Raw genomic sequence first — 21,102 nt, 5'->3', positions numbered from 1 at the left:
CAGAGAGAGAAGGCGGTCGAGGTCAAGGAGTGTGGCGAGAGCATCATAGGGGAATGTCGAGATTTTTGGCCAGTCCGATTCAGTCATGCCAGTGTAGGTCTGTTGTTATAAGTTCGTGGATTTGTTTGGAGATACCACCATATCACGGAATTGGTTCATTGCTCTCCGAATTGTTTTAGTTAGTCCTTTTGTCATCTTTTAACAAACAACACCTGTAGCCTTCAGCTTCATTGACATCGCTTGTGGAATTCTCGTGCACTGCTCTCCAGATGAGATCGGGAGTACACAGACGTCGTGCGATTCAAGCTCCGAAAGTGATCAACACTGAACTAGCACTGAGCGGGCCTGTGTCACCCTACACCGCACCAACGCCATGCAATCTACTTGAAGCTGGGCCTTCATTGACCTTCGCCATTCGATACAACTCATAGGTTCTCTTCTCCACATCACGGCTCATTGAGGTCAACCACCTGCAAAGAACTCCGACACTCCTTCATTTAGCCTGCAACCAGCCTCCGTTCCTTAGCAATGGCACCTCGGCCGTCCACTCTACGGATCGCATTTATACATCCAGATCTTGGCATTGGTTTGTACATCAGCCTTCCCTATATCATAAGCTAAACCTTTGTAACGTCGGCAGGTGGTGCGGAGCGGCTGGTAGTCGATGCAGCACTTGGTCTCCAGAAACTCGGCCACTCAGTCGATATTTTCACATCTCATCACGACCCAAGTCACTGCTTTGACGAAACGCGCGACGGCACACTTCGAGTGTATCACATTGTCTCTCCCTTCCCTCGCTCCGTCAAGGGCAAATTCCATATTCTGCTTGCCCACGCTCGACAACTGCATCTCACGCGATACCTCCTGCGCTCTGATTCACCACAGTACGACGTATACTTCGTCGACCAGCTATCGACATGTGTTCCCTTTCTCCGACTACTTGCGGGCCGCCGTGTCGTGTTTTATTGTCATTTTCCGGACAAGTTACTTGCGAATGGTGAGTTTGTGGAGGGCAAGATGCACATGCGGGGCGGATGGTTGAAGAGGGTATATCGTCTTCCAATGGATTGGCTGGAAGAAATTACTACTCGTATGTCCATAACTCATCATCAACTTGAACGTTCCATTTATTGTATAAATGATGGAAGGACAAGCGGATGTTATACTTGCCAACTCAAGGTTCACTTCCCGTGTCTTCAAGTCATACTTTCCCTCTATTGCGCAAGACCCATATGTTGTATACCCAGGAATCAATCTTTCAGCATATGAAAGTAAACCAGACGCCAGTGACCCCGATATTGAAGAACTGTCATCGCGCGTATTTTCACATATATATCTTGAAGACATTGTAATGAATTTCCCACAGTGAACGGCCAACGCTCTTGTCTCTGAACCGCTTTGAGAAGAAGAAAAACGTGGCTTTGGCAATACAGTCATTTTTCTTGTTACGGAAACACCTAGCTGGAAATAAGCTATCAGGCCATGTAGATAATCTCCGCCTTGTGATCGCAGGTAAGTTTTCTGGTTGATGTACAGATTGATCTGAAAGCTTTGCAGGCGGGTATGACCCTCGACTTGAAAACAACATGATGACGCTTGTCTCTCTTTTGGATCTTGCCAAGCTGCACTCTCTCACTTACAACATCATCTCACCTTCTTCCTCCCCAACCAGCATCCCTCCATTCAACTGCACAGCAAATAAGCCTGACATCCTCATCCTGTTAAACTTCACCACTGCACAGCGCTCGGCGCTCCTTAACGCGCGATCTACGCGAGCGCTTTTGTACACACCCACGAACGAACACTTCGGTATCGGGCCTGTAGAAGCCATGGCTTGCGGTTTACCTGTGCTTGCCTGTAATACCGGAGGACCAACAGAGAGTGTGTTGGAAGTCCCGGAGCAGGCCAGGACAGGTTGGCTGCGTCCCCCGGACGCAGATCTGTGGGCATCCGCACTCATGGAAATCGTGGCGCTTTCTGATGCAGAGAGGACAGATCTGGCAGAGAGAGCGAAGGTCAGGGCGAGAGAATTGTTCGGAATGGATGCCATGGCGAAGACCTTGGATGACAAGCTGCAGGAGGCTGCTGCGATGGGACCCATTTCGTCGTACTCTCTAAGGACTCTCACATCCTTCTTCGTGTTGTTGTTCTCAATCCTGCTCGCTGTTGTGTACAGGCTGCTGACCTGAATCTCTCAATCGTATCGAGTCGATGTCAAACCCATTGCATGCGCCAAACCCCAATCCAAGGTTAAGGTACCCATCTCTTGGCATATCGAACTGCAACCAGATCACCGCCGCACACCTTCCGTCGAGATGATGCTCTGGATTCTTGTCTGTGGGAGATAGCAGGAGATAGCATAGATACCACATATGTATCTTGCTTTTCCTGAATGGGTCTGTCCTTGTGGAGAGAACGATCTACCACGTGTCTCTGTTGATCATGCACATGTCCAAACGCCATCCCTTGAGGAGCTTGCGAGGTGTGCATGACTAAATAGATTCCTTTTCTTTTTTCCACGTCCTTGCTAGACTCTCTCTCTTCCTAGAACCACATTCTAACAATGGCTCCTCCAACTGATCTTCAAGAAGTGCTAGACACTGAGATCAAGTATGTTTGCTATCTTGGCGACCGGGCAGTATTGAATTAAACTGACCTCCCTCCCGTCCTCTCGCATTGTTTTAGGGAATGGCATTTCCGTACGTCTATCCTCACTCAATCCTTCGGGGTAGCAGTAATTGATAAAAGCACTACCTGGTATCAAATCTATAGATATATATTTCCATCAGAACAACGCCGACGAACACCAATCTGCCCTTGAGCTTCGCGATGCAGTTCTTCGACTACGCCGCGACGGTGCTTTTGTTGCTGTGCCGCTTTTCAGAGTTAACACGGCACCCATCGGGCCACACCCTGTTGGTGAGTCTATCTAGGGAGAGGTTGTCTATCGCCCACAGTCTTGAACATCGGCTACTTATTTCGAAGGCTCTTATGAAATCTGGTGTCCCTCCGAATCGTTTGCCTCAGTATTTTCGTATTTATGTATCAATCGCGGTGAGCTCAGGTGAGCCTGCTGTTCGGCGCCAAACAATGTCGACACCTCAATCTATGTACCTAACTGCAGTATTCTGGTGCATCCTTTGACGCGTGATGAGGTTGGTGGTTTGATATTGGCTGTTATTTTTGTTCCTTGACGTTTGTCTTGACATCGGCACGTATTCTCTCAGAGAAAGTGAGCGCATTTGCTTGGTGATGTACCTTGTTTTTAAATACAAGATCTGCAGAGACCACGACACACGCAAAGCATGGATTGGCCCATCTTTCCCCCTCGATCTATCTACGCTTCCGATCAAAAGCGATACTGTGCCTCTGCAGTATCCCAGTCTCAGTACGCGCAATTATTCGCTCCCAGGCAACGCTGAATTCACATTTGTCTTACAGAATTCGGGTATTCATCCACTGCGGAGCCTGTCCCTCTCAGCGACCGGAAGAAGATAGGTTCTCACATAGAGAGAATCTTGGAGAAAGAGAAAGAGGCGGCCAAGGCGCCGGTGGGCTGATTGTTTGTCTTCACAAGATCGATACGCCTCTTTGGAGACAGCCCTTAAGGGCCTTCATTGTCTGCAATGAATCTGTATTGTAGGAGAACTCAGGTTGGTTCTACCGCGGGACATCTTGGTATCATCACACCTATGTGATTTGCTACAACCTTTGCGCAGTCTACGCTAGTACGCAGTCCTAGGAGACTGGCTGTTTCTGTGGCAACTAAGGGTACCGTGGTACAGAATGGATTGCTCTGATGTACATGTCGGTAAACATGTGTGTCCATAAAAGGAAACAATCCAGGACATAGCTCGGACGAGTCATGCTTGTACCACTTCCCTCACTTCCTCAAATTGCCTTGAGTGTGTCATTAAAGGTCATTAAGTTGATTTTCTCCAAGGACCGCACACGAGTAGACAAAACAGCAATAGAAGATCAGAATGGCACAAAAGACAACTCGATCTCGCCATGGTGCATCTTCAACCATAGTCATCAAGCTTGGTGCGTTTTCAGACTCGTCGGTGTGATCGTGCTGAATGAGAGAGCAGGCACATCCTCTATCGTGCATGAAAAGACACATCATCCTCTGCTTTCAACACTCTCATCTGTGGTTGAAGTTGTGGTTCACCTCCGGGCACAAGGGCATAAAGTTGTGTTAGTAAGCTCAGGTGCCATTGGTGTCGGCTTGCAACGGATGGACATGCCCGCCAGACCAAAAAGTTTGTCTGGGAAGCAGGTGAGTCACTATTTGCAACAGGACGAGGCAGAATCCTTATACTCACGTTCAGGCATTGGCGGCAATTGGTCAAGGAAGGCTCATCGCGCTCTGGGATAATCTATTCGGACAGTTCGGACAACCAACCGCGCAAGTGCTTTTGACGAGGGGAGACATATCTGATGTGAGGTTTGGATCCCATGTCTATCAGCTTAGAGCGATAGCTTATGAGGCTGTTCGTGTAGCGAACGCGTTATTTGAACGCCGTGAACACGTTTAAAGAACTTCTCTCGATGGGCGTCGTTCCTATCGTCAACGAAAATGACACTGTATCAGTTAGCGTGAGTACAACATTGATACAATATTTACGCCTATTGAGCACTTGTAACACAGGAAATTAAATTTGGCGATAACGACACACTCTCAGCTGTAACATCATCTATGATCCATGCAGACTATCTTTTCCTACTGACCGACGTGGACGGTCTCTATACCGCAAATCCCCGAAAAGATCCGTCAGCCAAGTTTATCGAAGTTGTTTCTTCAATATCTTCTATCCGGACTGAAGGTGCGTCGATTTTTTCATGGACATACTTTCTGAAATTCAAAGAGATTTATTTGACGGATAGTGAGTACTGCGACCCTAGGATCCAGTCTTGGTACAGGTGGAATGGAAACAAAGCTTATCGCCGCAGAGATCGCGACCGCAGCTGGTGTTACGACGATCATCACCTCAAGCAAAAATCCATCGAATATCTTTCCCATCATTGAATTCCACAATTCTGTCAAACCCTCAGTTTCCACGCCGCGCGATGATATTCCTAGCCCTGAAATCTCTTCACTGAGCCCAGAGCCCGCGCCACTACCACGGCCACCTCATACAATGTTCACTCCTTCCCGATCACCTCTTCGGGACCTGAAATCGTGGACAAGCCATACTCTCAGCCCCTCTGGCAGTGTCATTATAGATGCCGGAGCACATCATGTCCTAGCGAGACGCGATTCTGGCGGGAGGCTCCTCGCAGCCGGGGTACTTGGCGTACGTGGCGAGTTTGCTTCTGGGCAGGCGGTGCGAATCATGGTACGACGACAAGCGGAGGGCAATGTCGAAGACGTCGAGGCGGCTCGCGAATCATATGCTGCAGGGATGGCTCACGACACGCCCAATGCATTCGTAACGTCTTTGGGGCCACAATCGAGGTCTGCATCTGGGTTAGACTTGTTAGAGTTTACGACAGCCCACGCTCTGCCGGAAGACGACGCGGTCGTAGTGGAGAAGCAGCGTACAGTGCCGGATGAGAGCGAGAATTGGGAGCTGGAAGAAGTTGGGAGGGGCCTAGCAAACTATAACTGGGCACAGATCACCAAAGTCAGGGGGCTGAACAGGTTCGTTGCATCGTTCACCATCTCTACTAACATATCACGCTGATCGAATCTTTCTGGCTGTTCACATGTACAGCTCGCATATGTCGCAGTTGCTGGGGTACGCAGATTCGGAGTATGTAGTTGAGAACATCACAATCAGGGTACCACCATGAGGTCCCTGTTTTTGACTTGTTGGTATAACACTCCCTTGTAGCGTACAAATTGGGTCGGCGTTTGAGGAAAACATCAGAATCCTTGAGGAATGCGCTGCCAGAGCGCCGCGATGAAACATTGATCTAATCTCCTACCAAATATGGAAGGAGGCAGGATCTTCCTCGTCTGGCTCCGTCTGTTGAAAAAATATTGTCCCGTGTTCCTCTTCTTTTCTTACTCCTCCATCTCCCCCATATTCTGAATGATATAGTATCCTCACATAGACACATCTACTGTATTTTATTCACCATGCTCCACGGCAACTCGGTGAGGATTCTTACGGGTGAGTCTGACTGGACAGGCTTCCCAGTTTTCTGATACTCATGGCACACAACAAAGGAAACAGTCATCCCGAGCTCGCCCAAGCTGTGGCCGAGCGGTGAGCTGCGTTCTTATGGTGCAGTGGAGCGGTCGATAGACTATGCTTTTCCATCAGGCTCAATGTACCCCTGACGCCCTGCGAGGTCAAAAAGTTCTCCAACGGCGAGGTCAACGTCAAGATCTCCGAGTCCGTCCGAGACGAAGATGTTTTCATTATCCAGTCGGCCTGTAGCGACGTCAACGACCACCTCATGGAACTCCTCATCCTCATATCTGCCTGCAAGGGAGCCTCTGCGCGGCGCATCACCGCTGTCATCCCCTGTTATCCTTATGCGAGGATGGACAAGAAGGAACACTCTCGTGCTCCTATCACAGCGAAGCTCGTGGCCAACATGCTTGCGGTAGCCGGATGCGATCATGTCATCACCATGGATTTGCACGCCAGTCAGATACAGGGTTTCTTCGATTTCCCTGTTGACAACTTGTACTCGGAGCCGTTGATGATGGCATATATCAAGCGGAATATAGAGGGTTGGAAGGATGCCATTATTGTCAGTCCAGATGCCGGCGGTGCGAAAAGGTGAGCAAGCTCGGGCCGAATTTTCCACATCCCTTCTGACACCCGCGGTCTAGGGTGACAGCTATGGCGGACAAGCTCGGCCTCGAATTTGCCTTATTCCATAGAAAGCGGGACGGTAAATCGGAAGATGCTCCAGAGAAGATGGAACTTCTCGTCGGCGACGTGCAGGGAAAGGTTGCTATCCTTGTGGATGACATGATCGACACTGGGAACACGCTCACCTTGGCGGCTCGCTCCTTGAAGGAAAACGGTGCGAAGAGTGTGCATGCTCTGGTCTCACACGGTGAGTACCTTTCCGCCTATCGTGCACTCGGGTGATTGGAATTCACATACCGGCTATCAGGTGTTTTTTCCGAGACACGTATGAGTGTCATCGAAAACCTTCCTATCGACACACTAGTCGTATGTACCCTAAGTCATTAGACTTCCTTCCCACTCCTAACCGTGGATCACAGGTTACAAACACAGTTCCTCAGAAGGAGCACCAGCATCTATGTGCAAAACTACTCATCATCGACATCAGTCCAACGATCTCAGAAAGCATTCGCCGGACCCACAATGGCGAATCCATCAGCTTGCTGTTCGGCGAGTGGGCCGACGGGGGTGGGATGAACGGGTTTTGATTCTTCGACTGGATATCGATATGTGGGAAGCCCTTGGGCTCCGTTCCAACTACCCGATCGCATCGTATTCTCGCGCGCGCATTGTATCATTAATTATGGAGAAGACACATTCATAGACCATGGCGATTGTTGTAAGGCACGAGCGCCACTGTGGGAGTGTCGAATCGTCAATTAGGCAGGTACCGTGTTATCTTGCTCCTACGTTGGGCTTCGTTTCCAGGTGAAACTTATGGTCGTAAGTACGTGCATTCTCTCTCAAAGAAGACTTGGATAATTTTTCCAACTTATTGAAGCCCTTTGCTTGCCTTTGATTCAGCAGCCGCTTGACGATGATAAGAGAGTACTTTCACAACGCACACGTTGATGTTCACAGTCGTCCCACAACCAACGAAATCAATTGACAGGGTCAGAACCCTGCTGCATCAGCTGCATCCATCGTGCTCACCGGCTTTAGCGTTGATGGTTTGTTATCGGAAGATGGGTAGGCGATAGATTTTTCGCTCCTGTCACCATCATTTGTCCTTTGGCGTGGGTACTTCCCATGGCACCTACGCTAGCCCGACTTTTACATCGATTCTCAAGCTCTGTGGTACGCGATGAAATAAAGTAATCCATATAACCACGCTCTGCGCCACTTTTCGAGTGAGTGCTATAAACCCCTTGGACAGGTATACCCCATTGACCCTCTTACAGCCTGTTCTCTGTTCTAGACTGCTCTTCGTATCATGACGACTCAAAAATTAACGCTTACCACCACGAGCCTGCACAACGTCGTCATTGCCAACAGCTCGGACGTGATATACTATGAGATCGTGACACCGAAATGGGAACGCTGCATCACCCGGATCAATAAATTGGATCCCAACATGAGGGAGTTCGACCTGATTGGAGAGTTGAAAAACGAAGATGACAAGCCGGTCGCGGTGCGGATATATGGCGGTGAATTCAGACCTGTAGAGGAGTTCCTGAGAGTCAGGGAAGGAGATGCGGACCCGTTAGTGTGCTCATATTTTGTGACCCGTTGCATCTGCTAATTTTGCTGGTGACAGGCATGGACGTTTTAAAGGAAAAGATGGAAAAGAGTACGTGTGGAGAGTGAAGAATCGTCAGCTTGAGGTCAAGACCCTCGTCTAGCTATCTCTTCACCCGATGAGACTGACAATTTATTTCTGAAAATTCTCAGCTTGTACGTGAGAATACACCGGATGGAAAACCGGTCGCCGTTTTCCACAAACACAAACGCTATCTCTTCGTTTTACGGATGTCACGACTACCCTACATAGAGATTGAGTCAGACGTCCTCGACATGCTCGATTCCCTCATCAGTGAGTACCCATCCTCAACTGTGACCTTCATGCCTTTGAGCTTTTCGGCTTTTAATTCCTAGTCTCTTTCCTCCTTATGGAGAGGAGACGCAGACATGGAGACAAATGAGCGGTGTTACTCTGAGATTGTAGCTTCTGGTATTGTTCTATTTTGTCACCTGACTGTGCATTGGATAAATTCCGATATATCGATACTTCCCTAGATATGCGATCCAACTTAGAAGCCTGTGGATCGCTTATGACGCTAGATGAAATACCGCTCATCAAATCAACAAACCCTATGGCTCCTGCGATTGGTCTCCCTGCAGACCAACCGCAAATCACTCGGCAGGTCCCAACGATTTCGAATGTTTAGTGAGAGGTAGACGGACAGTTGAATGATATGATCCACGCCTTCGATGTGTAAGATGTACATTGGATCTGTCGCATGATGTCCACGAAGCAAAACTATCTAGCAACTCTGGAAACCATTTGGGCGAACGAAGTCAGTGATGTGAGTTTTACCTCCGGTCTCGACGACAAGATCAAATGAAGCGTTTTCTACTAAGCCAACGTTAAACTCGGCGGAATATAAAGTGTACAAGCTGGACAGGGAGGGGCCGCTTTCGGTCACGTTGACGAAGGCCGTGGACAGCTTGCGAGCGATAGAGCCGGCCTGCTTCACGGCTGATGTGGCGATGATATATGCCGACATTATCTTCTGGTCATTGCGGATCTAACAAGGTATTTGACAACAAATCAGTTGAAAGTTACAACGTTGTTGGAAGCAACAAGATGTACCGCAACGACAGCTTTGACGCTACCATCGTTAGCAATGCAGCTGGCCGACTTGTGCAGCACAGCAACGTCGTCGAAAGGGAAACCAGCTCCATCATTATCTGCTTTGGTTAGAGGTCCCCCGGGAGTGTTTGTATACTCTACGCTGAATGCAGAGAATCCAACGCTCGGATCGATGGTAATGTTGAAGTGGAACAACGCGACCGCGCCCCAGAACGAGCCGCTGAAGAGCCCAGGGAATCTTGCCGTAGCACTACAGCCGTCACAGGCTGCACCATTGTGATCCGTCCAGGTCATGCTACATGTGAAATTTCAGGCCTCCAGCGAGTCCTACTCTCGGTGAGACAACTCACTTGACGGCGTAGTCTCTGGGAGACTGGGACTTGTTTGTAGAGAAGATCTATGATTAAGAATACAATCCGTCAGTCATCAATCACGGCAAAATTGCTTCTCGTACCCTGATATAGCCTTCAAATTGCAGCTTTCCGTTGTTGTCAATACTCAATTGAGCAAGCCAGGGCTTGACGGGAATGGGAGTGATAACATCTGTCAATTGAACGCCTTTTGGGACGGTATGGATCATCCGTGAAAGAAGATAGGCGCATCGGTCCTGAAAGACTTGGTTGTTGGAAGCGAGGTCGCGCATGGTGGCATTGCCGTCGGCAGCAAATATACGCGCATCCGAGTTTGTCGTGGTATTGAAGCCAGTCGCCAGTGTATTGGTAGAAGTACTACTGTTCATCCATTGTACAGCGCTATCAACAAATGATTGAATATCAGGATATTTTAGGATAGGCAGAATGCAGAAGAGGAGAAGCCGCACATGTGGTTGTCGAAAGAGTCAAAAGAGTCGTCGAAATGTTGCATTCCACTCGTGTTGTTATCTGCATTCGTCTCTCCCTGCACAATTGTAGAAAAATCTTGCTCGTGGACACCACCTAGAGTGTGTCCACATGCCACGAGACCAATCATCTCGCTCACATTAAAGCCTTGTTTCGCGAACGAAGCAGTATGCGTTGCAAGATCTCCTTGGGGCTCAGGGACGCCCTTAGAACCAGGCCCTGTGGCATCGATACGACCGGCCCGGTAAGATATGGAAGGCCCTGAGCATGCACGGACAGCATAAACAGTTCCGAGTGCGATGAGGTCAGACACTAAGAATTTGATCAATGAGCAGATAACAGGTAACGCGTGTAAAAATAAATCAAACTTACTGGATACACGCTTGTTTTGGAACCCGACAAAGAAATTGAAGCTGGCGTTGAAAGCATCACCGACATTTTCTGCGCGATCGGTCTCAAAAGTGATAGAGGCATCAATTCCACCAGTGCCAGCTTCCACATCTGCCGTAGCCATATCATGGTACGCACTATAGGCCGCCGTCCTCGATTTAAATCATCAACTTCATCGGGAGTATAGTGGTACTCACGTGCGGACCCACTCAGCAGCAGCTTGCCTGCCAGTAGTCCTGGTATTAGCCGGAGCGAAACTGCATGGTGAAACCCCTGCAATGAAATTGCTGGAACCCAGTCCGCTGTTCACCGTGTACAAATCCTCGAGAGCGTCGTAGACAGTATCTGGCCTTTGGTATCCGTCTGAAAGGAGTGAAATAGATAGCGGGATGACAAGGCTTGCTACACCCCGTATCATTGTCAAGGTTAGTGAGCAAGACGGTGACGATACTTAGACAAGCCGCTGTGAACGTTGAGAATGGGAAAGATTGGGAATCGAGGGGATCGAGCCATAGCACTTATAACAGACCGCTAATCGACGTCTTCTGACCGCCTACGACTTCGAAGTCGCGGGAGATATGCGGCTGTCTTGGCTCGACGCACCCATGTGGTGCGATGCGTTGAACAAAAGACGTGCATTGGCTGGGTTGATCTATTTGAGCTAACATCTTACCATTGGTCATGACGATTTACGTGATTGAATTTATGGTCTTCACCTATCTTTCAGGATGAGTAGAAAGTCAATGATATCGTGAAATTCGCGAGTTATCGAATAAAAAATCGCGGCTCCCCGAAGCCTACCGAGGTTGAACTTGACCTCCGCGAGTAGACCCGAGGCCTGAGCAGGCCTGATTTTGGAGCACCACCCGAGGCAAACTTTGACACGATACTGACTCTGAGTCGCAGACTTCGAGTTCGAATTTGCTGGGTACTGAAACGTCAGTTATACAAGATCGTCCGGAGCTCTTCTTGATTGAAAATATTATTATTTATAATAGAATTTTGTTCTAAACGAAGGTGGCAGGAAAATCCAGCACCACGTTGTCGTAGTTGTCATCGTCAAGGTTCCCAGAATAGAGGTAGACAGAAATGGCACCCAATAATACAGTGCTGTTCAAACGTTCAAGGATGTGTATGCCTTGCAAAATGCAAAGACAATGGACTGGTCGGTGAACGGAGTGTCGTTCGGAGTGCTATAAACTCTTAGATTTTCTTGCACAGAGGGAGCGCCACGAAAAGTGATCGTTGTATCATAAACATAATGAAAAGCAGTGACTGATCTGTCACCGACTTGCTTGACACCGGAAACACGAGACGCCCCAGCGACACCAAAGCTGCCAGATAGATGAAAAATGGACATGATGAAGGCGAGGACAACGTGAAAAGGAGCGCATTCGTACATCACGACATTTAGCTGGACTCCTCGCAACGGGCTCCTATCTTACAATGACGAAAATTCTGATGATGACAAACACGGCCACTGACGATATGACGGCGGAAAACCTGCTTTCAGAACATAACAGTCACATGCCATGACCAGCGCAGAAGGATAGAAAACAGAATCAAACTCAAGCAAGGAGAGATGAGCATTGGAAAATGACATCACAGATGCAGTCCAAGGAGAATGAAACCTCGGCGAAGGGAAGAACGAATGATCCCTGGCAGTACTAGCCAAGGGACATGAGAGGCATGAACAAAGGACAGCGGAAGACGTTGCTCAAGCTCAATATGATCTCCACCAGTGCCAAACACGGCTAATCAAAAGTGTGTAGTTTCTGTAAAGAAAGAGTGATCAAGTTGACTAGCATACAACAGTGGCTGTCAAGCGGGTGGAAGTTCAGGCTTCATACATCGATGTCCATATCCATTGGGGTCGGCGGATCGGGATCAGGATTGGTCGATGTCTCCATGTTTATGCTTTCTTGATCCTTGTCTCTTTCAACGTCTTTGTCTCGATCCTTGTCAAGCGTCTTTCCGCGACCCCTACCCCGGCCCCGGCCCCGGCCCCTCCTCCGTGCAGGTGTCGACACCTCCTCTTCTTCGACCTCAATCTCTTCCCGTAATGAGCTGGGACCCGGCGCTGTGGTTCTAGTCCTCCCCCGCCCCTTTCCTCTTGTCTTGCCTCTCGCCCTTCGAGTCGAGCTTCTTGCTTTGACGGTCGGGACAACGTCGTCTTGGTCTACGTCATTTTCTCCGGCGAAAAACTCGTTCCTGTCCATAGTTCGGTCCTCCCTCCGCTCACCGGCGAGCGCTGTGCCGCGTTCTTCGTCCCGTTCGTCTGGCGTCTTCGCCTCCTCCGCAAGCCATTCCTCTAGCCCCGGCGGGATTTCGCGCATTGCCACACTGGGTGCGCCTTTCAAGTACCGTAGCTTGTCCCGAATGTTGATCGTGATACGCTGGAGAGATGCAGAGGAATTCTGATTCTCTACCTTCCCTGTTAGAGGGGGATGAAGTTTCCAACCCGAATCTTGGAAAAAGGAGTCGTAGACAGTAGCAGGAAGGTCATCTGAAATCTCCGCGCCGACGAGGACAGCGGTCTCGTAAGTCCAACACCGACTGACATTCTTCACCGTATATCCGCCTCCGCCCACCACCAGTAGCGGCACGTTAAATTTGCGCACGAAGTTCACGCACTCGCCATGGGCAGCAATGGAGAGGTTGAACGCTCCAAGGCGATCAAGTCCGAGCGAATCTGCTCCACATTGGAGAACGATACTGGTTGGCTGGAAAGCTGTTACGGTATCGCCTATGACTGTTTTGAAGACAGTCAAATACATATCATCGTCGATGCCGTCCTGCAAAGGGACGTTCAAGCAGAAGTGTTTGCCTAGGCCTGCACCATTGTCATCCAGTTTTCCCGTCCCTGGGAAGAAGTCACCGGTATATTTGTGGAAGGAGACTGTCATCACACGGTTGGTGTGATAGAAGGCGAGCTCCACGCCGTCGCCGTGGTGAATGTCGATGTCGATATACAGAACCCGCGGGTGATACCTAGACATGGCGTCTTGAGTTAGTATGGGTAAGTTTTGCGAAGACGAGCAACGAGACGTCACTTAAGAAGTTCAAGTATAGCAAGAACGATGTCGTTGACATAGCAGAAGCCGCTGGCCTCCCCGCGTTTGGCATGATGCAATCCACCAGACCAGTTGATCGCAATGTCAGTCGTACCAGCACAGAGCTTCCGTGCACCTGCTAGTGAACCGCCAGCGTACATCATGGAAAAGTCGTACATATCAGCAAAAACTGGACAGTCTTCTACACAGTTGAAGGTATCAATGAGATGTTTCATGTTGTCTTGATTTCCAGGAGTAACTCTAATTTGAAAATAAGGTGTCGATATCGAATAAAGCATACTTGAAAGAATGGGAACTTACTTGGAGAGGAAGTCGATGTATTCTGGGTCATGATAGGTTTCCAGCTCTGCTCGTGTAGCCCGCCGAGGATTGTATATGTTATGAATCTGCTTGTCGAGGCCGTATCCCATCACCAACGCATTTGTCAAGGATAATCTGTGAGGTTTCATGGGATGTCGTTCCTATATATCTCTTCAGCAGAGACGTCACTGGCCTGTCAGCGCGCTTACCCCATAGTGGTGTTCACCAACACCTTTCGGGAAGTAATAAGATACTATTGGACGGGAATGAGGCTTCAAATGTATTCTAGATGCCTCTTAGAGAACCAGATGCTCATGACATACATTGACGCGTTCTGTAATGGGTTGTGCATGTCCACTCTCGCCGCGGTCGTCGAAAAATTTTGCGGATGAGAACGTGTAGGATTCAAACTTGCGGACCATGGCCGCCAGTGATGAGGTGCTTTCTTCTCGAATATGCTGTGTTACATCGCAAGCAGCGTAAGAAATGAAAATCGCATACCCTTATGTGAAGGTTCCCGAGAACAAGACTGGTAGATGCCGAAGGATTTCTACTTATCAGTATCTTGAGCACATCGATTCGTCAACGTTCACTGTCGAATGTGAATCTTGCTTACATGTTTTCGGGAGAGATTGAGGATTGTGAGCTCTTGTGGATCTCCGTACAGGTTCAATTCTGGTTGTGCGTCTGCCACAACGCCGGTTAGTAAGCTCTTCCCACACTCTGGGTCCCCAGTCTTACCCTCGCCAACGCGGCGATATCTCAAAATAACATCAAAACCCACCAAAACCCAGCACCTTCTCCTTGCCTCCCAAGATCTTGTTGTCGCATGCGTTCTCGGCTGTTTTTATGTTTTTCTGCACTAGCTCTGCTCTCAAATTCCGTTCTAGCATCTTCGGGAGATCGTGCAAATGATTTTCAACGGTGTGCTGCACGATGCGAATCTCAGACCTGCGCGTCTGATATCGACCACACCATCTCTTTCCTCGATGCACTCACTCACTGGACATGTGCCGACCAATGCAAATACCAGTGTATGCACACCATTACTGATTTTGCCATCGAAACCGGCGTACCAGTACAGCAATACTACGGAAAATGGCCATTCTGGCGCTTCTTAGGAATGCAGGAGCCTGCGTCGGTGCTCTTTTCCCTTATGAATCTCTTGTTACACGTATGGGGGCGAGCTGAGGTCCAGAGGGATGTACCAGATGGCCATCCGATGAAGAAATATTATATTTGGTGGTCGTACGTGAGCAGCAATGCCTGGATTTGGTCTGCAGTCCTCCACACCCGAGGTTAGCTATCTAGTAAGGTCTCGTTCACGGCTTGTTCGAGACTGACTCTTGCTAACTCTCAGATGTATCGCTTACTGAGAAGCTGGATTACTTCTCTGCAGCCCTGACAATCCTGTACTCCCTCTACTTTTCCGTGATCCGACTGTTCCATTTATACCCCATCGACCCTCGAAATCGACCTTTCTCCTCTTCGACTTTCGACACTATCCAGAGACAAAAGCTCTATTATTTCTGGTCTGTTGCTTGTGTTTTCATATACCTTGGACACGTATCATATCTCCTGAACCTCCCTCGGTTTGATTATACCTACAACATCATATTCAACCTCGTCCTAGGCCTGAGTCATAACTTTCTATGGCTCACATTCGCATTTCCGTCGTCATATTCACTATTCCGTCGATTTACGTCCAAGCCCAAGTCTTACCGTCCCGCGTACGCCACGACCGCCGCAAAGGCGGTGGTCCTCACCACGGCGGCGACTTGTCTCGAGTTGTTCGATTTTGCACCTTGGCATCGTGTCGTCGATGCTCACTCGTTATGGCATCTTGCAACTGTTCCGTTGGCAGTTATATGGTACGACTTTTTGATACTTGATGCCCGGGATGCTGGATGGAAGGGTATCGGGGCATAGTGCTGTAGGACTACAGTTGGTATCGTTGGTATCTCATGGACAATGTAAGGTGCACTCGCTTTCTTTATGGCTTATAATGCTCATGGCGCTCAGGTTAAATGAATGATATCGTTTTTTTTCGGTCTGCCGTCGATTTATAAACATTGTTGTCACCGCGATACTAGGATATTGCTTGTCTTCTCCTTTTGTTCGCTATCTCCTTGTCGCTTTCGTCGCATAATGTTTTCAACTGCAAATTTCAATGTGCCATCACCTAGGCGGGCCGCCGATGGAATCCATGTATGTATTCGATTGGCCTTCTTTCGTCTTGACACGCTCAAACATATCCCAGATACACCTTTTTCTGTAACCGTTGACAGGGATGCTGTCCAAATAGCTTCAACCTCGGATGAATGCGTCAGCTGAATGCGTCTAATGCATGTAGTACGGTACTCACGCTGGGCATCATTTACACGACTATGAGCCGAACTCTGTGGGAAGCCTGAATCGCTTTACAGCATTATAGGCAAATCCTCGTCCGCAGAGCATCACGCCATTTGTTTTGAGCCGGCCAGCTGATTTTGCAGCATTCTCCCGTCGGCCCGTCAAATAGTGGGACGGAATCGTGTTGGTGCTATAAAAGGCCACCACATCTCAGATGGAGTATTCGTCGTCGAAATGACTTTCTTGAAAACTTTCGCGCTCATTTTGTTCACTCTCAACATCGCCTCTACTTTAGCAGTACCTGTCATTGAGACGCAAGGGCTGAACAAACGAGGTTCAGTTTTGTCTGGGCAATGGGACACTGAAACAGAGGTGCGGGGCATATAGCCTTTCTTAGAATTATATTGAACGTCAGTGTTAATAGGCTGGCGGGTGAGTGAAATGGGTGAACTAGCGACTTCGATCTGACCACATAATCAGGGTGTATACACTGGAGAATAATCTTTGGGGCGAATCGGCAGCAACAAGTGGTAAGCTAACCCTAGAATGGTGCACAATTTTTCTTTATTTCTAATATCGCTTGAATGATCAGGCTCGCAGACTTCCCAGGTAACAGCGACGAGCGGGACCACAATCACCTGGCACACCACATACAGTTGGACCGGCGGCAATACACAGGTCAAAAGCTGTTTGTGTCAAAACGTTTGTCCTGCTATGATACATATTGACGATGAAATTCAGATGCCAACCTCGACCTTCGCCAAGGTCTGGGCAAAGCCATCTCTGCCATCTCGTCAATCCCGACAACATGGCACTGGACATACAGCTCTGCGTCGACAAACTTGGTTGCCGATGTCTCATACGACCTTTGGCTCTCAGAGATGGCTGGAACTGGCGGTGCTTCTTCATCTTCGACCTACGAAATGTTAGCACTAGTTGCGTCGTCTTTGCGGAGATTGACTCGGTGCTGATATCTACTCGTAGTATGATCTGGTTAAGTACTCGTGGCGGGTAAGCTTGTTCTGACGTCCCGATTGACACTGAATGACACTATGTCAATTCTCCAGTGCTGGACCTGCAGGCTCGCAAATCGGCACCGCCACGTTAGTTCAAATTCACCCCTGCTATGAATTATCGCTAACAATCCATGATAGCGTTGACGGTGTCACATGGAAGCTCTACAAAGGCACTGTCTCAACCTGGACAGTCTTCTCGTTTGTAGCACCAAGCGAGATCACCAGCTTTGTCACCGATTTGAAGCCTTTCCTCAGTATGATACGAACCGATCATCCACCTTGACTTGCGTTGGTTGACCTCCACTTCCCCCTTTCCAGCGTACTTGACGGGCAACCAAGGTGTCCCGTCATCCCAGTTCTTGGTCCAAGCTCAAGCTGGTACTGAGCCTTTCATCGGTGAGTGCCGACGTGGGTTCAGGCTGCCCAGTTGATGTTCACAGTCTTATAGGAAGTGCGACGCTTTCTACGACGTCCTACAGCCTTGCAATCAACTGATTGGGCTTGTGGTACAGGTCGTAAACGTACTAGTCATTTGTCTTTTTGTTGTTCCATAATAGTCAGTCCTCGTTTCTCGAGACGGAGATATTGGAGATTATCATCTTTTACTTGGACGCCACCACTGGCAATGTTTGAGAGCCCGTTTCGTTAGAGGACTGTGTCGCCTAAGGACTCGGTGCGCTTTCCTCTTCTGCAGCATGAAAGACTGATTTCGTCAGCATGCCAGCCTCCGCTGATAACCAATCGTACCTCGATTCAGTGAGGTCGTGGTTCCGTGAGGAAGCGTCATATTTGTTAATACTGCATGCATTGAGCAGGCGCGATCCAGTGCCCTCTTGATCGTCGTTGAGCAACTGTTCTTGCGTTCAAAGCTTCGATCCACACACAAGTAGTGAAGTCGTATCCTCTTTTCCCCCGCATTCCATCCCTCCTTTGGGGCCTTCTCGTTGACATGCTGATAACCTTTGTGCTCGAAACCTCTTCACAGGTACGGCATCCACGTGACCTTTCGTGCGACCGGGGATCTGCGGAGAGGTCAAAGCCACCGTCACCTGGGCCCTTAAACTCCTTGTTTTCACGCTTGTCGGGTACGCGAGCTCAATCAAATTCTGATCGTCAAAGCTCCGACGTTCTTTCCTTAATGGGCGAGGTGGCGGGAAAGCTGTGTCGTTTATTACGTTGTATGGCGAATGTTTGAGGCAGCGGCGGAGTCTACGCGTGTTATTGCCACCCGGTGGTCCATTGTGCCAAAGCCACATTGGTGCCCACAGGACGATAAAAGGCCAGAGGTTCTCGCTCTTTCTTTCCACTATCCCTCCTCCCCCTCCCACCATCACCACCCTTTTCTCTCATCTCACTCCTCTCGTAACTCTCTCATCTTTACGGGGTACGGATCCTTCATATCATTGCTTGCTCCTTGTGTTATGGAAGCTCAGTGTGCCACAGGATACTAGGCACGATCGCCTCAAGCACGACGCTATCAAATTCATAGGTATGTTCCTCTCTTGTTCACTGTTACTATTACTGTCGATGTTCAACGATGGCCCGATAGGCACGATCGCCTTCAAGCACGACATCAAGTCTACGTTGGATCTTCTGGCGACACTGGCCTCAAGGACTTTGGCGACACCGTTCCGGGACTTGTGGCATTGGTTGGTTTGTGGGTTTGTAGTCTTGGTTGATGTCTGGTTTCTGGGTTCTATCTCGCTTTTGTTGCTCGTCCTCTTGCTGTCCTCTTGCTCGCTGCCTTCTTGCTGTGTCTTTTTCTCTGCGCTCTACTCTTCTTTCTTCTTGCTCTGATGTCTCTCTTTCTCTGCTCCTTCTGCTTGTCTCATCTCTCGCTCTATTGCTTTGCTTCGTCCCCCGGCTATCATACTGTGGCACTGATTCATCTTGGCGACATTCTCAGGCTATATCTGGCGGCGATGATGTACAGCGTAGGTGCCTCTGACCATTCCTCATTTAGTTCGTACGATCATCATCCAACACGCACTGAATTCAAGGATAAAGGACGACCCTGCAAGAGATGGGGTCGTCAACGATGGGGCATGGATCGTTTGTGAGTTATTCTTTCTTCGTTTTATTGTGGCAGACGTTGACCCGGCGATAGCTCTTACAACGTTCTCAGGTCTGCACGCTCTTCCTTTCATCATTGAGGCTCAATACTCCTTACGTAGACACGACCCTCAAGCACGACAAGTTTACTGAACGTCAGGGATTCTTCTAGCGACATGGGCCGCAAGGACTGTGGCGACACTGTTGTGGCATGTGGGCCTTCGCTCTTTCTTTCTCTGAATTTCTGGCCGGCGACTTTGGCCTGTGTTCTGTGTTCTTCTGTTCTGCTTATCTTCTTATTCTTCCTAGGTCTTCTTGCTCATCCCCTGGGGGTTCATTCCCGTCGCTGCTCTTGTCTTGCTCGCCGCTCTGTGTTTTTGCTCGCCCTGCTCTGCGTTGCTTGTCTCGTTCCTGATTTCTCGTTCCTTAGCTTGTCTTACACATCCTCCTCTTTGTGACTATCGCTGGCGCCTCTCTGGGTGGGGTAAGTGCAGGCCACTCTTCCGACAACACACCACCTACAATAGCGAAGGACGACCCTGCAAGAGATGGGGTCGTCAACGATGGGACGTGGACTATCTGTGAGTTTTACCTTCTCTGTTCTATGTTCTGGAAAAAGCTAACTTTGCAATAGCTTTGATATCATTTACAGGTCTGCGCTCTTTCCTTCGTCGTTGAAGCTCAATACTTTGCACGTAGACATCGTCGTCTCGAGCACGACCGCAAGTTCCCGGGCAGCAAAGGATCATTTAAAGATATGCATCGCAAGGACTCTGGCGACACCGCTGTGGCATCTGTGTATCCTCTATTGTGTCTTACTCTGAAATTCTCGCTGACAACTATGCTGTTTCTTTCGTAAGATATCTCGCCCGTCCTCTTGCTGGTCATCCCGTTGGTGGCTGGCTCTCTTCATTCATCCCTGGCGACTGTCTGGGCCCGGTAGGTACATCCGACCATTTATAACCATTCGTGCACACAGGCCACCAAGCACACCCACAACGCACCGACTTCGATAGCGCGGGACGACCCTGCAAGAGATGGGGTCGTCAACATTTGGGCACAGACCCTCTGTGAGTTCACCGCTGTGCGCACTGTTCACGCAGACGCTGACCGCGGACACCTCTCCCACCAGCGTCTCCCGCGCGTTGAGACTTCACATCAAGATGCGCGCGATTTTACCACAAGAGGCTAAGAAGGACCTGAGCAGATGACGCTTTTTTCCCGCTGACTGTCCCGTTGATGTAGTGATTGACCATGCGTATGACAGTATCGCTTACGCCGCCGAAAGAATCTTCTTGTCCTCTTTTCGTAGCCGCCTCGGTGAGCATGATCGCCACTTGTGTCACTATGCTTCTTGTCTTGTGTAGGGATATGATATATGCCGTCGATGATATCGTCTTAAGACCGCGCGCCATGCCACTCAACATGGCCAAGTCCTTCCGGTGCTGGACATCGCAGCCCCACCTCTCTGAGAGTAAGCTGCCCCCGCTCTTCGCCGTGGCTGATAAGGTGTTGTGCAGACCGCCGCCACGAACATGAACGTCTGAACATCAAGCGCCCTTTCAAGAATGCATGATATGCCGGTGAGGTGCTCTTGAGTTCTGGGCTCGGCGC

At 49.3% G+C, this 21,102-nt stretch overlaps 10 protein-coding genes across 10 annotated transcripts; 8 read left to right on the top strand and 2 right to left on the bottom strand.

Moving 5' to 3' along the window:
- The first annotated feature begins 368 nt into the window (after window positions 1-368).
- On the top strand, window positions 369-2,435 carry HETIRDRAFT_146079 (glycosyltransferase family 4 protein). The gene is made up of 5 exons (XM_009543752.1): window positions 369-586; window positions 641-1,090; window positions 1,149-1,314; window positions 1,367-1,512; window positions 1,558-2,435. The coding sequence occupies exons 1-5, from the start codon at window positions 529-531 to the stop codon at window positions 2,187-2,189; spliced, it is 1,452 nt and encodes a 483-aa protein (XP_009542047.1). The 5' UTR covers window positions 369-528; the 3' UTR covers window positions 2,190-2,435.
- A 128-nt stretch (window positions 2,436-2,563) lies between these two features.
- Window positions 2,564-3,560, top strand: HETIRDRAFT_44314 (uncharacterized protein; the record flags this gene model as incomplete). Its single annotated transcript, XM_009543517.1, has 7 exons — window positions 2,564-2,610; window positions 2,686-2,699; window positions 2,773-2,919; window positions 2,986-3,064; window positions 3,125-3,155; window positions 3,277-3,388; window positions 3,442-3,560. 7 exons carry the CDS (start codon window positions 2,564-2,566, stop codon window positions 3,558-3,560), a joined length of 549 nt encoding a protein of 182 aa, XP_009541812.1.
- Window positions 3,561-3,983: 423 nt separating this feature from the next.
- Window positions 3,984-5,796, top strand: HETIRDRAFT_414274 (uncharacterized protein; the record flags this gene model as incomplete). The annotated part of the gene is made up of 7 exons (XM_009543751.1): window positions 3,984-4,044; window positions 4,092-4,279; window positions 4,332-4,442; window positions 4,504-4,599; window positions 4,652-4,826; window positions 4,888-5,644; window positions 5,718-5,796. The coding sequence occupies 7 exons, from the start codon at window positions 3,984-3,986 to the stop codon at window positions 5,794-5,796; spliced, it is 1,467 nt and encodes a 488-aa protein (XP_009542046.1).
- Window positions 5,797-6,004: 208 nt separating this feature from the next.
- Window positions 6,005-7,484, top strand: HETIRDRAFT_407396 (uncharacterized protein). Its single transcript, XM_009543750.1, has 6 exons — window positions 6,005-6,119; window positions 6,176-6,215; window positions 6,273-6,737; window positions 6,791-7,020; window positions 7,081-7,139; window positions 7,193-7,484. Exons 1-6 carry the CDS (start codon window positions 6,086-6,088, stop codon window positions 7,358-7,360), a joined length of 996 nt encoding a protein of 331 aa, XP_009542045.1. The 5' UTR covers window positions 6,005-6,085; the 3' UTR covers window positions 7,361-7,484.
- A 601-nt stretch (window positions 7,485-8,085) lies between these two features.
- HETIRDRAFT_414272 (uncharacterized protein) lies at window positions 8,086-8,794 on the top strand (the record flags this gene model as incomplete). Its single annotated transcript, XM_009543749.1, has 4 exons — window positions 8,086-8,354; window positions 8,410-8,476; window positions 8,544-8,685; window positions 8,748-8,794. 4 exons carry the CDS (start codon window positions 8,086-8,088, stop codon window positions 8,792-8,794), a joined length of 525 nt encoding a protein of 174 aa, XP_009542044.1.
- Window positions 8,795-9,136: 342 nt separating this feature from the next.
- On the bottom strand, window positions 9,137-11,112 carry hpox7 (hybrid ascorbate-cytochrome C peroxidase; the record flags this gene model as incomplete). The annotated part of the gene is made up of 7 exons (XM_009543748.1): window positions 9,137-9,400; window positions 9,466-9,760; window positions 9,816-9,862; window positions 9,920-10,217; window positions 10,286-10,616; window positions 10,677-10,831; window positions 10,892-11,112. 7 exons carry the CDS (start codon window positions 11,110-11,112, stop codon window positions 9,137-9,139), a joined length of 1,611 nt encoding a protein of 536 aa, XP_009542043.1.
- A 1,426-nt stretch (window positions 11,113-12,538) lies between these two features.
- HETIRDRAFT_310098 (uncharacterized protein) lies at window positions 12,539-14,322 on the bottom strand (the record flags this gene model as incomplete). The annotated part of the gene is made up of 4 exons (XM_009543747.1): window positions 12,539-13,685; window positions 13,748-14,008; window positions 14,069-14,229; window positions 14,278-14,322. Coding segments are annotated over 4 exons (1,614 nt in total), but the record flags the coding sequence as incomplete, so codon positions are not given.
- A 532-nt stretch (window positions 14,323-14,854) lies between these two features.
- Window positions 14,855-16,070, top strand: HETIRDRAFT_32874 (Mn2+ homeostasis protein). The gene is made up of 2 exons (XM_009543454.1): window positions 14,855-15,366; window positions 15,429-16,070. The coding sequence occupies exons 1-2, from the start codon at window positions 14,898-14,900 to the stop codon at window positions 15,995-15,997; spliced, it is 1,038 nt and encodes a 345-aa protein (XP_009541749.1). The 5' UTR covers window positions 14,855-14,897; the 3' UTR covers window positions 15,998-16,070.
- Window positions 16,071-16,654: 584 nt separating this feature from the next.
- On the top strand, window positions 16,655-17,931 carry gh12.1 (glycoside hydrolase family 12 protein; the record flags this gene model as incomplete). Its single annotated transcript, XM_009543746.1, has 9 exons — window positions 16,655-16,764; window positions 16,901-16,950; window positions 17,013-17,108; window positions 17,162-17,345; window positions 17,405-17,431; window positions 17,488-17,523; window positions 17,575-17,690; window positions 17,755-17,832; window positions 17,885-17,931. The coding sequence occupies 9 exons, from the start codon at window positions 16,655-16,657 to the stop codon at window positions 17,929-17,931; spliced, it is 744 nt and encodes a 247-aa protein (XP_009542041.1).
- Window positions 17,932-19,474: 1,543 nt separating this feature from the next.
- HETIRDRAFT_168568 (uncharacterized protein) lies at window positions 19,475-19,946 on the top strand (the record flags this gene model as incomplete). Its single annotated transcript, XM_009543745.1, has 3 exons — window positions 19,475-19,492; window positions 19,544-19,561; window positions 19,611-19,946. 3 exons carry the CDS (start codon window positions 19,475-19,477, stop codon window positions 19,944-19,946), a joined length of 372 nt encoding a protein of 123 aa, XP_009542040.1.
- Window positions 19,947-21,102: the final 1,156 nt, after the last annotated feature.

Source organism: Heterobasidion irregulare (assembly GCF_000320585.1).
Source record: "Heterobasidion irregulare TC 32-1 unplaced genomic scaffold scaffold_02, whole genome shotgun sequence".
Lineage (NCBI taxonomy): Eukaryota > Fungi > Basidiomycota > Agaricomycetes > Russulales > Bondarzewiaceae > Heterobasidion > Heterobasidion irregulare.
Note: the sequence above shows the minus strand (reverse complement) of the source record. Positions and strands in the feature narration are given on the sequence as shown.